General features: G+C 31.8%; 1 protein-coding gene across 2 annotated transcripts; it reads left to right on the top strand.

Annotated features, from left to right (window-relative positions):
- The first annotated feature begins 474 nt into the window (after positions 1 to 474).
- Positions 475 to 15268, top strand: LOC145322030 (multiple coagulation factor deficiency protein 2 homolog). Of its 2 annotated transcripts, none has more exons than XM_080163777.1 (8): positions 475 to 563; positions 1694 to 1753; positions 2034 to 2103; positions 3439 to 3520; positions 4144 to 4194; positions 9146 to 9289; positions 14327 to 14383; positions 15187 to 15268. In XM_080163777.1, the coding sequence occupies exons 1-8, from the start codon at positions 506 to 508 to the stop codon at positions 15196 to 15198; spliced, it is 534 nt and encodes a 177-aa protein (XP_080019903.1). In that variant the 5' UTR covers positions 475 to 505; the 3' UTR covers positions 15199 to 15268. The 2 variants fall into 2 exon arrangements, with proteins under 2 accessions (XP_080019903.1, XP_080019902.1); XM_080163776.1 differs by having other exon boundaries at positions 14327 to 14390; positions 15188 to 15268.
- The last annotated feature ends 1046 nt before the right edge of the window (positions 15269 to 16314 follow it).

Below are 16314 nucleotides of genomic sequence, written 5' to 3'. Positions count from 1 at the left end.
TTGTAGGATAGAATGTTAAGACGTTTATTTTATCCCAGGTTTTATAAACTAGTAGTATCAAAACTTTATCATTTGGGTAATTTGTTTTTCATAATTCAACTTCCAAAGTCTGATCACTTAAAATCTCTTAAATCTATTCCATATTCTTGATGACAAGAAAATAATGTTTTTGGGGAGAGAGAGGACAATTCTCCAAACTAAGATTTCGTAAAAGCTTATACATAATTTAACTAGAATATTCTCTGAGAAGGAGTCTGTACAAAAATTGCATAACTCAGAATTCAAGAAACTTTGAATAAGCGGGTACAACATTTCGTTCATAAAATGTTTGAAATAGACAGGAACATTCTAACATTCTATAAAAAATTGCAATTATTCCTTTGAATTCATAAATTTTCAGGCAACTAATATTTTACCAATTTACTTATTTCTAAATTCTGTATTAAAGCTATGCATTATTTATTTATTATCTCGTCAGTATTATATTTGTACAAGTCCTACTAACATGTGGTGTTTTAAGTTATCATTAATTGCAGCTTTTATTCCTTTAATTTTATCTGCAGGTGCAAATATTATTAAAAGCGAAGCTTTTCTATAATTAGGGTCGATCCGTCCGTACGTCCGTTCGTAACGGATAGCTTTTTTCGTTAATTTAGGCATGTTAGAATTGTCCTATCGATTTCAAATTTTGTATGGTGATTCCTTTAATAGTTAGGTACGATTTAGAAAGCGTAGCAACTCTATAATTATCACAAAAATGTCCGTACGTCCATTTTAAACATGTTGATTTTTTTTACTTTCTTAACAACAAATTTTTATGTGATCTAATCATCCGATTAATCTGATTTTTGATATATTGATTCCTGGAACAACAAAGTATACTGTAAAAAGCGAAACAACTCTATAATCAAGTCCTAAAAATGTAATTATGTCCATAAACATTATCCTGAATCAAGCAGTTTTTTAACAAATTTACTTACAATTTGCTTGAATCTTATACATTTATATTATAATTATTCAGTTCTGACACTATACAAGTGTTAATGTCCGTTTGTCCTACCGTTTTAGTGCTTCTCTTTTATGGATGTTGTCATCCTTGTTTAAGTTAAAACATTTAATTGGTACTCTCCCTCAAAGTGCTTGTCGAACATTGACCCTCCTTTTTAAAGAAAAAATATAGGTGGAGGGTTATTTTTTAATTAATCTGTGCGGAGCCTATTTGGAGGTGTGAGACAAAACAAACAAAAAAACTACACCCAACCCCCATTATTTTAGATTTATTTCATAAACTGGGCTAAACAAGGCACTTTTAGGGTAAATTGCCTTTTTATTAATTAAATATTGGGCAAATATAAAACAACTAACATATCTTTTCTGTGTTCCAGAAAAGATAATCATTGCAGGTGTATCCCCTCCTTCTTTGCTTAATATATTTCTTTATATGTTTAGAACACTAGCAAAGCTACTTTACGATTTTTTTTATCTGTTATTCTGTCATTCGATTCGTTGGCAAGTCCGTCAGTCGGAAACGTTATGTAAGACATGTGATTTTCTCGGATCAAATTCAAGATAGACGGCTGATTTTTATTTGATTCCCTATACCTCTTTTTCATCCTTGCTTTTTATGTGTCGCTAACTATGGATGATATTATTCTTGTATCTTTGTTTATAACGTATATTCATTTTATTTAAGATGATGCTGGGATAAAATTTCACGAGCCAGCCATGGGCAGTTATGTTGAACAACATAAAGGTATGCTTTGCATATAGTACATCCTTGTTTAAAGAAAGTTAAGCTTTGCGTGTACACTTTCTTGTAAAACGAAAGTAGAAAGTTAAGACTTTTAATATATTGATTATTAAATTTTTGATTTTCACATAATTTTTGATGCACTCATCTAGTGGCCTGAAATAGGGAGGTGTCAACTCAACACCCCTTAAAATTTAAATTGGCGAAGTGTGCTTTCTGCTTTTTAACTCTATAATGATTTATTTAATGATTACTATTTGTAAAATGCCTTTCTTTTGTTCAGCTCGACGAAATGTAGGACCAGGAGTAGGACGACATTCAAACTTTCATTTAGACCTCAGCAAGGAACGAGAGTAAGTAATAAATTTACTAGCGGCTTCGCCCCTAGCCTCTAGGGGCTTTGCCCCAAGAGGAAATTAAAAAAAAATTAAGTACTACTGGTGCTACCGCCAGTAGTTTTATGTGAACTAACTTCCCCACAAGAAAAAAATTGTGGAAAAATAGGTACCTACGCAAGAAAAAGAAAAGAAAATGGGGGGGAGGATTTTTTATTTTTGGGGGGGTTAGGGTTGTCCCATTTCCCAGGAAGATAGCCTAAAACCACCACAGGACCAGTAGGTATATTTCCTGAAGAGTAGAATCGATTAAGTGGTTACCGAGATCTTAAGGGACAGACGGATAGACAGACGGACAGACAGACATCGTTCTACTTCGTAATATAGAAGGATAGTTTGAGATAGTTATCAGGTAGGTGTCGAGGTCGAGTTTGGATCAATATATGTCAAAAGAAAAATAGTACTACATGTGTTGGCTACAATAATTAGAGTAGAGTGAATACATAAGCAAATATACGGGCCCAAACTAGTTACATATTAACAGTTAGGACGTCAGTAGAAAGGTTTGACAATCAAAGATAAATAGAGTGTTACAATGAGGGAAGGGACCATCGCTAGTTTACTTAATTAGCAACCCTTAGTTTACTCTAAAATTCTTTCTACTATCCCTGAACAAACCCACATTAATAAACACAAATAAAGTAACCAATGGTTAACAAAACGTGATTATAAAACTTTGGTTATCTATAATTAATAGTTCATTGGGATCATGTTACTTGTAGATGCAGCGCTACACTTACAAGTAACATGTTTAACTTTGCTAAACCTACAAGTATCATGTTAAATGGAGATAAAAAAAGGAGATAGGCAGACAATGTTAGTTATATTTTTATTGAAAATACGCTTTTTAGTCATTTCTAAAGAACTTCAAAGCCCCAAACAACTTCCTTCATCTTGAACCAAACTAAACCAGAACCTTCTTACACAGTTATTTGGATGAATACATGTAAAGGGATCGCTATAATGATAATGAATTTTACAATTTATGCAACCAGATTGCTATTCAATATCATGTGTAATTATTTAATGATATTATTGCATATATTCAAAACCATTACTAATAAATGTTTAGCTAACGAATTAATCTTAATTGTTTCTATCTATAATCATATTAGTATCTCTATAGGGAATGGAGGGGGAATATTGCTGCACCTACAAGTAACATGTATGAATTTGCTGCACCTACAAGTAACATGTGATAAGCGCTGCATCTACAAGTAACATGATCCGTCTATTGTCCCCTATTTCCCTGGATTTTTTTCTGCCAAGTTGATAAATGTTTTTTTTTTGTAGGCACATAAAAGAACATATCAAGGAAGATTATCTAGACATGGATAAGTTGGATGATACTAAGCTTCTTATGCAATACTTTAGGGTAAATATCAGCATTTAAATAATTAGTATCCAGCTAAACTGCAAGGCTGGAGAGGGTGCCATGTTCACCGAAATATATTTAAATAAATAACTAAGAAGTATCAGAGACTTTTTCACTCATTGAATTTTTATTAATATTTAAATCTCTTGTTCATTATGTAATGTTTTCCAGTATGGCTTCGAAACTGATGAATATCCACTGGAATAGAAACCAGTTCTCAGCCATACTGAAAAATCATGTATAGCATCACTTCAAAGACAGTTTTCTACAAATATTAAAGTTGAAAACCTTTAAATCAATACCAGTTATGTTAGCCCGGGCCTTCTGCCTCTCAGATTGAACAAAATGTTAATCCTTTAATTTTTCACTTGATATCCGCGAAAATCTTTCCATAATACTATGCGATAAATAACTATATATAAAATATATAAAGAAATATCAAATAAATATATTATATATTTTGTAAAATATTAAGTAATTATTAGTAATAAAAAAAACTCCTTCGATCCCCCTAATGCTATAATAAATTTGCATTTAAATTAAATTTTCTTATTGCGATGCATGTTTTTTTTCTTTGAAATGCCCGCTTTATAATCATTTGATTTAGTAATTTTGTACTTTAGAAACATGATACAGATGGAAACTTTAGACTCGATGGTTTAGAAATACTAAAGGTATAGAATTTTTTAGAAATAATATGTATATTATACTAGCGACAATGCCCCTTAAGTTCATCAGTAGTTAGCGAGATCCTTCGCTGCTGACAACAAAGACTGACATCTTGTTACTTTTATTCAGGCAAATCTATTTTATTGGATGTTATTTAGGATATTATATACCGCAACTAAATTTGCCCCTAGTTGTTCTTTAAGTCATGTACAGAGAAATTAAACAAAGGAAGAGAATATAAATATGTAATTAATTAAAAGATTTAACCTATGAAATCTGACAAAACAGCATTGCATTCATATGGGTATGTCTAAGGTTTCGTGATCTACACTGAATTATAACCTGAAATTGTTAAAACTCAAAATACTTATGCTAATCGATTTATTTTTACTTGAATCTTACATTAGATTAAAATTAAAATGTGCTCTAATAAAGTAAAATTTGTATATGGCTAAAATAACTACCAATAATAACAACCAATAATTAGGTAACATTTATTCAAATGCAAAGTTGCGTAATTGTTATAGAAAACTAAAAATTGATAGTAAGAAAATCATCAAAGTTTTCAATGTTTTAGATACAATATTATATATACTAGCGGCTACTCCCCTAGAGGCCTCTAGGGGCACTTGAGGAGAAGAGAGTCAAATTTAATAATTGAATTTCTTATTTTAGATTTTAAAAGAAAAATTTTAAAAAAATTGGGGGGGGGGCAAAAAAAATTATTTTTGGGGGGGATTTTTCATTTTTTGGGGGGGTTGGGGGTTAGGATTAGGATAAAATTTTGCATTCTTTTCTTTGTAGATTATAATACTTCTACAGCCTATATACATGTCCTCTTATCCTTAACTTGTAACTTAAGAAATCAATAATTGCTTTTGTTTATGTTCCCCATTTTATAGAAGCTTAACATAGACCTTGAGATGAGATTATGCTATTTTATTCTTAAATCTAAGGCTTGTGAAGGTTTTGGGCTATTTTTCTGCTCTCCTCTATCTCCCCTAGAGGCTAGGTTTGCAGCCGCTAGTATGTGCAAATAAGTAAGTCAGTAAAGTTAACATTTCAAAAACATCCATTATAAAGTTTGAGTCTATTTTCTAGAAATCTAAAAGTGTTTTTGTCACAAAATTCTTTTAATAAAACTAATGGTTTTCCTTATTGGAAGGCTTGTAAGATAAATGTATAAGTATAGATATATAACCAGAATAACTACCTGGATCCAGTGTTGGGGACCTTTTATGTCTGCTAGCAAATTGCTTTTTTTTGCCCTGTTTTAGCGACTTAGCTGTGTTAATATTCCGGATGCTATCAGCTGATATTCAAGACTCAATAATAGTCGGGACAGTGTCCACGGGGTTGGGACATACAGTTATTTAACCCATTCCCACTCTATTGTTTTACTTTAATGTGTGTAATACCTTGGGCCAACATTTCACCAATGTCTTTGTTTAATTTTATGGTCAAGATTTTGCCGCAAATTGTCTGGTACTTTTAAAAACTGCAGATGCCATTTCTATAGAATGGTTACTATTCTCACGCTAGGATTTAAAATTTGAATATATTACGCAATATATTTTGTTTGGTTAGATAAGAGATTGTGTATCTTAGCTACACATGACTTATAAAGTATAAGATATAGGTAATTGTGTGTTTTTGTCTTTAAGATCAATAAAACGGCCAGACTGATTAAAATTGCATAAATATAATCTGATAATTAACATGTTGCAGTCAAAATCTCATATCTTCTAAATTAAATTGAAAATTGAAGGTTTCAGTATTACAATGAATGCAAAAGTATGAAACTATATAATTCAGACAACCATCTCACAAAAAAAGACCATTTATCTAACAGACGGAAATGAACTTCATTAACGTGATTTCTCAATTGGTTCTGTGTCGTATTTCCATTGTTTTAAACATTCAAAAAGTAATTTTTAAAACATTATAGTTCATATTATGCCAGTTGTTCTCTTTCATAGGCATAATACATAAGCAGGACAATGTTTTGCCCCCTTTATTCATTTAACTTATTAAATAATTATTATAAATATTATAATTAAATTTTATAATTTTTTCAACGTCATAAAAAACAATGTAGAAAATAGACATACTTATCATCTAAATAAGTTTTTGTTCACCTCTTTAGAAGTATTCTTTTACCTTCAGAATACATTATAGTAGGACTGGGAAAAACCATTTGTTATGTGGCAAACTCAATGCCAGAACAAAAGGAATAGGTTTATTTAATAATGTTTGTTAAATATATAGCTCTAAATTGAGATATATAAATGCCAGGGCTAGGCATCTGCAACTAAGCCAAACAGGCGGCTGATGTGCGGCTGGTAAGCTATGGTAGACCCATGTGTGTTTACATTTTCATATGGTTAGCTTATTGATTTTCAGCAGATTATGTTAATTATTTAGTTTCTGTCGTGAGAATTTCAAAGTATTCACACAAAAAATACTAGAATAACTGAATTAGACTAGATGAAAAGGTTACTAGAGTTAATCAAAAGAGGTTTTAAAAAATCTAACGTTTTAACAGAAACATATGAAAGGAATGGGGCAAAGGATGTTAAATATATATGTTCCCCAATAACTAATGCCGATTTTTTTTGGGAAGAATAGTTAACCATTTGTATAAATCTCTACATCTCTGCTTGCAAAAGGAAGTTGGATAAATAACCGTCATAGAGATAGAAAGTTATTTAACAAGGATGGCAACATCCATAAGTGGCGAAGCAGTAATATAAAAACCATTTTATAAATTATTCTGAAAAGTCAAACAAACGGACAGACTGACGAAGCCAAAACGGTGTACATTAATCATAGAAAACTTCACAAAAAAAGTTTTAGCTTTATACCATATACAGAAGTCGAGAAAAATGTGGTTTCCCTTTATCAGTTCGGTCAGAAAATTGTATGAACAAAATAAGTCATAGAGTAGCTTTCCTACAAAAATCATTACAATGTTTCTATGTTTTCTTTTCTGTCGCGCTGTGTGATAAAAGGAAAATTAAAGGGATTTTTTTCAGAAGGTTTTCACATTTTACAAAATCATTTGATAATTTAAATCTACATAAAGAGTATTGTATTAATCATAACTAGAGGATCCATTGTTCTAACATAACCCTCTGTCGGACCTTTATAAATCGGGAAGAGTAGGTGTCAAGAAAAAATACAAAATACGACACCCAATACCGACTTTTTAGGGTTAAGATTCAGAGGGAAAGGGGACAATGGGCTGTTAATTACTCTGGTCCGCAAAGTTTTATATTAACATTTAATTTTACGTTGACTTAACAACTTTGGGGACTTTGTAAATTTTGATTGGTCGATTAAATGTGTTCAATCGTTTCAAACACTAATTTCAACATGAGGAGGGGTATTTTATGTATCATCGTTGGGGTTGTACATCAATTTATCGGCCAATGTCTTATCCCTTTATATCCTTGGTTAAGATTCCAGATTAATTAAACCCATTTGTAATATGGTTATTAATAATTAAAAGCAATTAAAAAATGTAATTTGTACATTTAGATTATATTTTGTGATAAATAAATAAAAGGTACAACAGGTTTTCAATTATATTTTTCGATGGAAGTTTATTCCAAAAATATTTATTCATTAGAAATCTTTCTTTTAACATTAATTTGACATATAGGTCAACAGCAACAATTACGTGCGAATTAAAGGAAGCATTTTTGAGTTATAAATATTTAAATTGTTAAGAAACATGAATCAATTAATCAATTGTGAGAATGAAAATATGTCGATATAATCATTAGAATATTAATGAACTGGCGGATTGACGGACGGACAGACAGGCCTACATAGAAGATTTGAAGCGTACTTAATTCTTTTCCGGGGTGGGGGAGGGTGAAGTGAGATTCCTGCTATTTTGGAAACCATAATCTATAATACAAAGTAGTTTGATGTCTGTCCGTCTGTCTGTTTGTCTGTCCGTCTGTCCGTCTGTCCCTTAAGATCTCGGTAACCACTGAACCGATCGGATTCTACTCTTCAGGGACTATACCTACTGGTCCTGGGGTGGTTTTAGGCTATTTTCTTGGAGGTGGGACACACCCCCCCCCCAAAAAAAAAAAAAAAAATCACCCCGCCATTTTTTTTTATTATTTTAAATAGTTGTGAAGTGTGGGATCTCCAGGTAAAAAAAGATGTAATTATACCTCTTGGGGCAAAACCCCTAAAGGCTAGAAGCGAAGCCGAAGGTAAGTGTAAAAAAAAATAAAAGTAAAGTTGCCCGAAATTAAAAACAGAAAGATTGAAAGTACACAATGGCATCGTGATTTACAGTAAATGTACAGCTTCCTTAAATGGAGAACCCAGTCATGCATTAGTCATTCAAATCTTCATCTTCAGAGTCTGGAGTGAAAAACTTTGTTATTGTATATAAAACTAGGTGCTAGATTCTTTCCCTCTATGGAAGGACGGGGGAAGTCAGGAAAATAACTCAAAACCACCCCAAGATATTTATAAAGCCGTTCCAAAAAGCATAACCAAATCGTATTTTCCAGAATTTAAGCTTCAGACAAGAAATCCTATTACTTTATTAAACACTAGCTGGTTCGCCTCTAGCCTCTAGGGGCTTTGCCCCAAGAAGTAATTTTTAAAAAAATCAGTACCTCTGGTGCTGTCACCACCACATTTTAAATTAATTGCCTAAAACCACCACAGGACCAGTAGGTATATTCCCTAAAGTGTAATCCGATCGGTTTAGTGGTTACCGAGATCTTAAGGGACAGACGGACGGACAGACATAATTCTACTTTGTATTATAGATAGAGCGATCTACAGAGTTTATTTAAACATAAAATTTTTATTAAAGTCTAATACACAGTGTTTCATTGTTTAATTTTAACAAATCTTTAGTTGGTTTATAAACTTAATACATGGTGTTTGAATGAGTAAAAAATATACTCATCTTTTATTTAGGCTATAGGACGTATGTCATCCGAAGATGATCATGATCACCATGAAGGAGATGGGGAGGGTGAACTGAATGCAGAGCCCCTGGAGCCTATGCCTGTTGAGGATATCTTTGGGGTTGTTGATGCCATTCTTGAACAGGATGATAAGGTTTGCACAAAATTTTGTTAATTATAATCAAAATTCAGAATCATGGAAACGTCTGAACTTTGGTTTTTACTTGCGAAGATACTCTATAATTCGAAATTTCCCTGGAACCCATTTCTGTAGAGGATATCTTCGATGTAGTTGATGCCATGCTTGATCAAGATGATAAGGTTTGTTAATAACTAATTAAATTTAATAATCTGTCCTAAAAATATTCTTCATGATTTTTTGTCTGTTTCTGTATTTTAAAATTATTTTTTGAAAAGTTAGAACACTGCAATGTTAGAGAAGCCAATCAAGATTTGGTAAAGAACCTAAATTTGTAAAGATATAGAATGATAAAGGTATTTTAGAATGTTACTAGTACTAGTATGATATACAGTCCAATTTCCTTTCTATTCCTACACAAAAAAGAAACCTTATTAATTTGTTGAAATAATAATTAATGTATTCTTGACTTATCCAGAACATTAGATAACTTAATTTTACTCAATTAGAAGATATATTTAGGCGTTTGGAAAAACTGACTGACATGCATCCTGTTAGTTTTAGTTTTATATTAGGATGACTAACTAATTAAAAAAAAAATTGGCATCTTAAACAAACACCAAAGTTTTCTACTTGTCTTGAATATTTTGCTTCATTACATAAATTTTATATAATATTGATGAATCTATTATTTTAAGCAATGTACCTTTCTACAATAGTCTTCTGGTGTGTAACTATAGGTGCGTGTTGTAGTTTGTGGTTGTGTACACCCCTGATTATGAAAAGGGGAACTTTGCTAATTCAGTATTTTTTTAATACTCGTGAAGGCTTGTAAACCCCACTCAATTGAACGCAAATGTACGTTGACATTCTTTTTCAAAATTTCTTTCATTCTGTTTTTTTCACATTGATCTAATTTTCAACAAACTATTATTTAAGCTTTATGGCTGCGCCTCGATTTGACATAACTGTTCTTGTTATAGATACATCCTATTCAAACATTTTTAAAAATATTTTGTCACTTTAAACTTGTACTAGCGGCTATGCCCCTAGAGGCCTCTAGTGGCACTTTTTTTTGTTAAAGTCTCTAAGATAATTCTTTATGTTACGGATACCTCTTTATGTTACGTTGAAGTCTCCCTGATATTAAAAAAAAAATTCATTTTTTTGTCATTTCTCTTGGGAGGGTGATGGTACCCTCCCCCAAATAGTTATAATCCTTCCCAGGACCTATGAGAATCTACCCTGTTAAGGAGAACCCGATCGGTTCAGTGGTTAGCGAGATCCTTCGGTACAGACACACAGACAAACAAACAGCCTGTTACTTTAGTATAAGGATATCGTTTTTCTACAATTATACTGGTTATTGTTAATACTTATGATATACTTTGTGATAATTTAAATATCAGGGTTAATTATAATAGATTTATGATTCTATAGGAAACAAGTGAAATATGGACAAAGGGTTTAAAGGATGAAAAATAAATTCATCGACTTGATTTTTTTTCGACTTTTACTAACAATTAAACATTTTTAGTGAAATAAAACTTTGATGATATGAATACTTTTATGAAGAAAAATATAATATAAAATCATGAATTTTCAAAATCTATAACATCCTATATCCTTCAAAATATATAAACAAAATTACCCCTTCATTATCATTAATGGTGGAAAAGTTCAGACACTGATAGTACAACAACCCAATCAAGATTGTATTAAAGTATACAATTATTTGAGGTTGTACATGAGAGAGCGTGTTTTTAAAACTAACGGAACAAGCGTGATTTGCAGTCTAATTTCCTCTCCCCCCCTGAGTTTTATAGGAAGCAGCTTATAGTGCCAAATAATAAAATAACGTCATGAAAATTTTATGACGATATTGTATACAATTTGTATAGCGCCATTTTTTATTATGCACTAAAAGGAGGAGGGACAAAGTGACTAAAAAATCAGCCATGTGACGTCATAAAAATGAGGGAGATGAGAGGAGAAGTGGGAAAGAAAACCCCTAAAAAGAGATGGAAAATCACTAATTTTTATGACGTCACCTAGCTGATTTTTATTCACTTTGTCCCTCTACACTAAAAGCGGCTTCTTTTATAGACAAGTTGTTAGAAATAACAATGAGTAAAAAATTAAGTCGGAAGGGAAGCGAAAAGGGATGAACAGGTGATTGTCAACAAAAATAAGCGGTGCTAGTGACAGCTGAAAATTTAGGAAATTGTATAATTATGTTCAAAAGAAATTTCCTCAAAATTACAGAAAATCTATTCCGGGGAATTTTGAGAATATAAACTAAGATAATATCATTATAATATTTTTTTATTGTCCGTGGAAAACTATTATACAATGAAATAAGTAATTTTAAAATGAACTTGTATTTTGAATGCTCTCTGCAGCTTTATGTGCTTCTTTCCATTTTGATATTTTCATCCTTGTTACAGTTCAATAGTTGAAATAATTCTAAACCTCATATTTCATTTTTCAAATTTTTAAAGGATAAACAAATTTTGATATTTCGTTTTTTTTGACAAATAAAGGACCAGGGAGAGAGGGGTCATTGGGCTGTTTATTGCACTGGCCCTTAAAGTATTATACTAACGTTTTCTTTTTCTTTGACTTTACTATTTGGTTTTTTATTGAATTTAGTTTGGTTGGTTAATTGAGTAAGTTATCAAACGTTTCATCCACTAAATGTAATCTGATGAAGGGGTAATTTTGTGTATCCTCAATCATGATGTACATAATTTTATCGGCCATTGTATTATTCCTTTAGATCCCTGATGAAGTACAGTATATATTGTTTGAGAATGGGTATTCAGTTTCTATTTGCCGGAAATTAAATAATTCTTATCATATGAATATTCTTCTTCTTTTTTACATAATAATTGTTTTGTTAAAAGTGGAATATTATTGTTTTAATAAACGATAGTAGTAAATTATTGCATCCTATCATAGCCAGATTTCCCCGGAAGGTAAAATGAAAAATTTTGGTAAATTTTCGCAAATTTTCTAAAGATACATGATTTTTCTGTATATGGCTCATAACCGGTTTTAATACAGCGGGTATGAATCGGTTTCGAAGCTATGATAAAAAAAAAATTACCAGTGCATTGTAAAGAAGAACAATATCGGTTCAACGGTTAGCGAGATTCCTTGGTATAGTCAGAAATACAGACAATCATGCTTTTACTATAATATGAGAATCACAAATATACTAGCAGCATTAATTATCTGCTATACTGTCACTCAAAAATTGCATTATCTGTAATACAATTGTCCTATGGACGAAACTGTTCTTGTAAAATCCTTATATCAGAATGAAAATAAAACAAACAAAAGACAAAGAAATGTTTTAATTAATTAATGAAATGCAGCACAATTTCATAATTCCCTGAAGGACAGATTCTTGTGTAAAGAAATGTTTTAGGTGAAAGCTATTTCGTATCACGTTTTACACTAGTAGACAACTGCTAATAACCCCTCCCCCCAAAATTCTTACTTTTATGACAAAACTTAAGTGAGGCTAAAAAAAAGAAAATATAGAGAAAGTAATATAAATCGAAAAGTATCGGGTTAAGTCAATTAAAGGTGCTAAAAAATGGAATTTGTTGTTTCAGTTGAGATGTCTAATTAATTTTTTTTGCCAATTCCAAGCCTTTTGTGCCAAATGATTATTTAATTTTTTGCCTCCTGTTGTCATAACCTTGCAAATTTACCTAAAATTAACATTAATAAGGACCTGAAATTCAAATATCGGAAGAAATAGGGGATTGACTGAGTCTAATGTCATGTCGAGAGTTGTCATATTTTGATTTCATAAAATAGAACATTTATATAACCTTAAAAACCAGATAATCACAATTTAACTTCTTTTCAAGTTTATATTTTTATAAAATTTCTTCTAATTTATAATGTGGATTTATCAAATCGTTTTTATCCTATTATATAAAGTAGTAAGCGTTTTTTGTCTGTCCCGAAGTATCTCGCTAACTGCTCAACCGATATTGTTCTCCTTTACAGTGAAGCTTCTTATAGGTCCTGGGAAGGCTTTAAACTATTTTTGGGGAGAGTGTCTTCACCCCCCTCTCCCAAAATAAATATTTTTTTACTCTTTTAAAACTCAAATCTAAAATGAGATGAGGTAAACTTTTCCCTCTCCTATCTTAAGTGCCACTAGAGGCTTCTAGGGGCGTAGCCGCCAGTTTATTACAGGATCAAAGGAAGTTTGGCAATTAGACAAAACTGTCATATTGAGTAAAGATGTTTACACAAATCTTAACAAATCGCGTGCAGAAATCTGCGAATGGGAGGGTGGAATTAGTGTGTGTGTGTGGGGGGGGGGTTATGAACCTATACCGGAAGACCAGGGACGTATTTCTGTTCCAGAGATGTTTTACTTTTATACTGGTAGCCGAAGTATTTTAAGTTTTTTTATGGTCTCTTGAGGTGGGGGTTGGGGGAATTGACCAGACCCCCTTTTTAGTTTTTTCATAAATTGCGGGGGAAGGTGATTAAAGTCCCTCAACAGATTATGACGTCATACGACGAAATAACGAACACAGTAATAGTGTCTGACTGATTATGACGTAACAAAAAAAAATTAGCCAATGAGAGGCCGTTATTGACCAATGGTAAAATTTATAGTGGCCTCTCATTGGCTAATTTTTTTTGTTACGTCATAATCAGTCAGACACTATTACTGTGTTCCGAAATAACCAATTAGAGGCCAGTATGAATTTTACCTTTGTATACTGGCCTCTCATTGGCCCTTCTATCGTATGACGCCATAATCTGTTGAGGGACTTTAATCATCATCATTTTGGGGGTCATGTTTTAGGAGTGATTTCTCTTACAAAGTGGTGGTTCCCTCTTTTAAATTAGTTATCTCTGGACCTATGAAAAGCTTCATTGTAAAGAATAACACATTGGTTCAGTGGTAAACGCGATCCTTTGGTATAGACAGACAACTAGAGGGACCAACACTTTTAAACACTTTTGCTTTTAAATAAGGATGAAACAAGTGGATAATTATTTTTATATTTGTAGAATGGAGATGGCTACATCACCTGGCCAGAATTTGTACAGAGACAGAAAGCCATGAAGGCACAGGGATAACAACATATCATAAAGTATCGTTTTTACCAGGAATCTACAGGGATAAGACAATGACAGATAAATTGATGTACATCCACAATGATATTACACAAAATTATCCCTTCTGTAGACTTCAGTGGATAACTCGTTTGTACACTTAACATATTGAACCAACGATTCAAAATTTGATAAAACTTCCCAAGGGTGTTAAGCCAACGAATAAGAAAACGATATTACTGTGGGGACTAGTGCAATAAACAATCAAATGTCCCCTCCCTCACTGCGTTGTTACTCTATTATAGAAAAATAGCTTAAAACCACATACAAATATTTATAACACTTTCCTGAAAAGTACAACAAATTTGGACCACCAATTTTAGCGAGCTTCAGAATTGCTAAAATAAAACCCAAAGGAATATCCCGTTTTCCATGTCACTCTTTGATTAGGATAGGTTTGTACGTTTGTTTGTTTGTCAGGTTTAACTGAGACTATTTTACCAAATGATTGCTAGAGAAATGGATAAAGGATATATTGACAGTGAAAAATTTGTCATAAATTAAGCTTGCTAAAATGGATCTCATTTATAGGTCATTTCGTTCATCCAGTAGGATAGGGGAAATTGGGTAAATATGGTATATGAGGGGTACTGTTATTTTAGCCAGCTGCGAGGATCACTTTATCAGAGTACATGAAATCTGTTTCAACATTTAAGTATTAATATATTGCTTGCTAAATGGAAGTTTGAGTAAATTAATTTTCTAATGAACACATCTATGATTTGATCTTAAATATATGTTGTAATAAATTACAGGAACAAAACTAACATTCAACTATTGAAAATTATTATTGCTAATAATTATTATTATTTTTTAAATAAACATTATTCATTTATACTATGCTTTTATTATTTATTACAATTCTTTATCTTTTCCCAGCAGCCGCAATCAAGCTTCATTCTTTAAAGCAGCTAAAGAAAATTCAGTTCAAACTGCGTTAACTAAATGCGGCTAAAGGCATTTTCCGCCAACTTCTCATTTCCATACAAACATTTCATACTGTTTGATAACATAAAAAAGATAAGTTGATATTATGAGATAAAATACAGTGTGCTCATTAAAACCATATAGTATACTACTCAGCTAGGCCCTTGAGGCCTCTAGGAGCACTTTTTTATTTGCCCTGCCCCAAAATAGTTATAAACCTCCCCAGGACCTATGAGAATCTACCCTGTAAAAGAGAACCCTTCTGGTTCAGCGGTACAAACAAACAAACAGAAAGAAAGAAATCCTGATACTTTATTAAAATGACTAGCGGATTCGCCCCTAGCCTATCAGTGGTTACCGAGATCTTAAGCTTCATGCGGACGGACGGACAACTGGACGGACAGACATCATTCTACTTTGTATTATAGATATAACATATATATATGTATATATATATGATTTTAAGATATGGATTTCTAGGACAATTAAGTATAATGTTATATAAGTGAAACATCATTTTGAAGTTTTAAAATGAAAATACGTTAAAATTAAGCATCCTGTATTCAAGTAATTTTAATGAAACTTCTACAGAATGAATAGCTATTAACTTATTTGTTTCTCTAAATTGGTCAATGTTCGTTTGTCTGACTTTCCCATGAAAGACCCTGTATCCTACTGAAACTTCCGGTTAGATTTTTTGTTTTTATTCTTAATAAAAATTTACATGTGTGAATATTTGAATAATATGATAAATTTATAATACATAAATAAATATAGGTGATCTAGATAGTCAATCTGGCCCCATAATCCGTCAACTTAAAAAAGAAAAACTAACCCTTTTGTTTATTTATATTTATACTCACGGCTACGACCCTAGAGGACTCTGGGGCACCTAAATGCAACATTTATAGCTCATTATCATTCTAGTGAATTGAAAATTTAATATATCTGTACAT

Source organism: Acartia tonsa, chromosome 6 (assembly GCF_053477335.1).
Source record: "Acartia tonsa isolate MP-2025a chromosome 6, ASM5347733v1, whole genome shotgun sequence".
In the NCBI taxonomy this organism is placed as follows: Eukaryota; Metazoa; Arthropoda; class Copepoda; order Calanoida; family Acartiidae; genus Acartia; species Acartia tonsa.
This window is presented reverse-complemented; position numbering and strand designations above follow the sequence as displayed.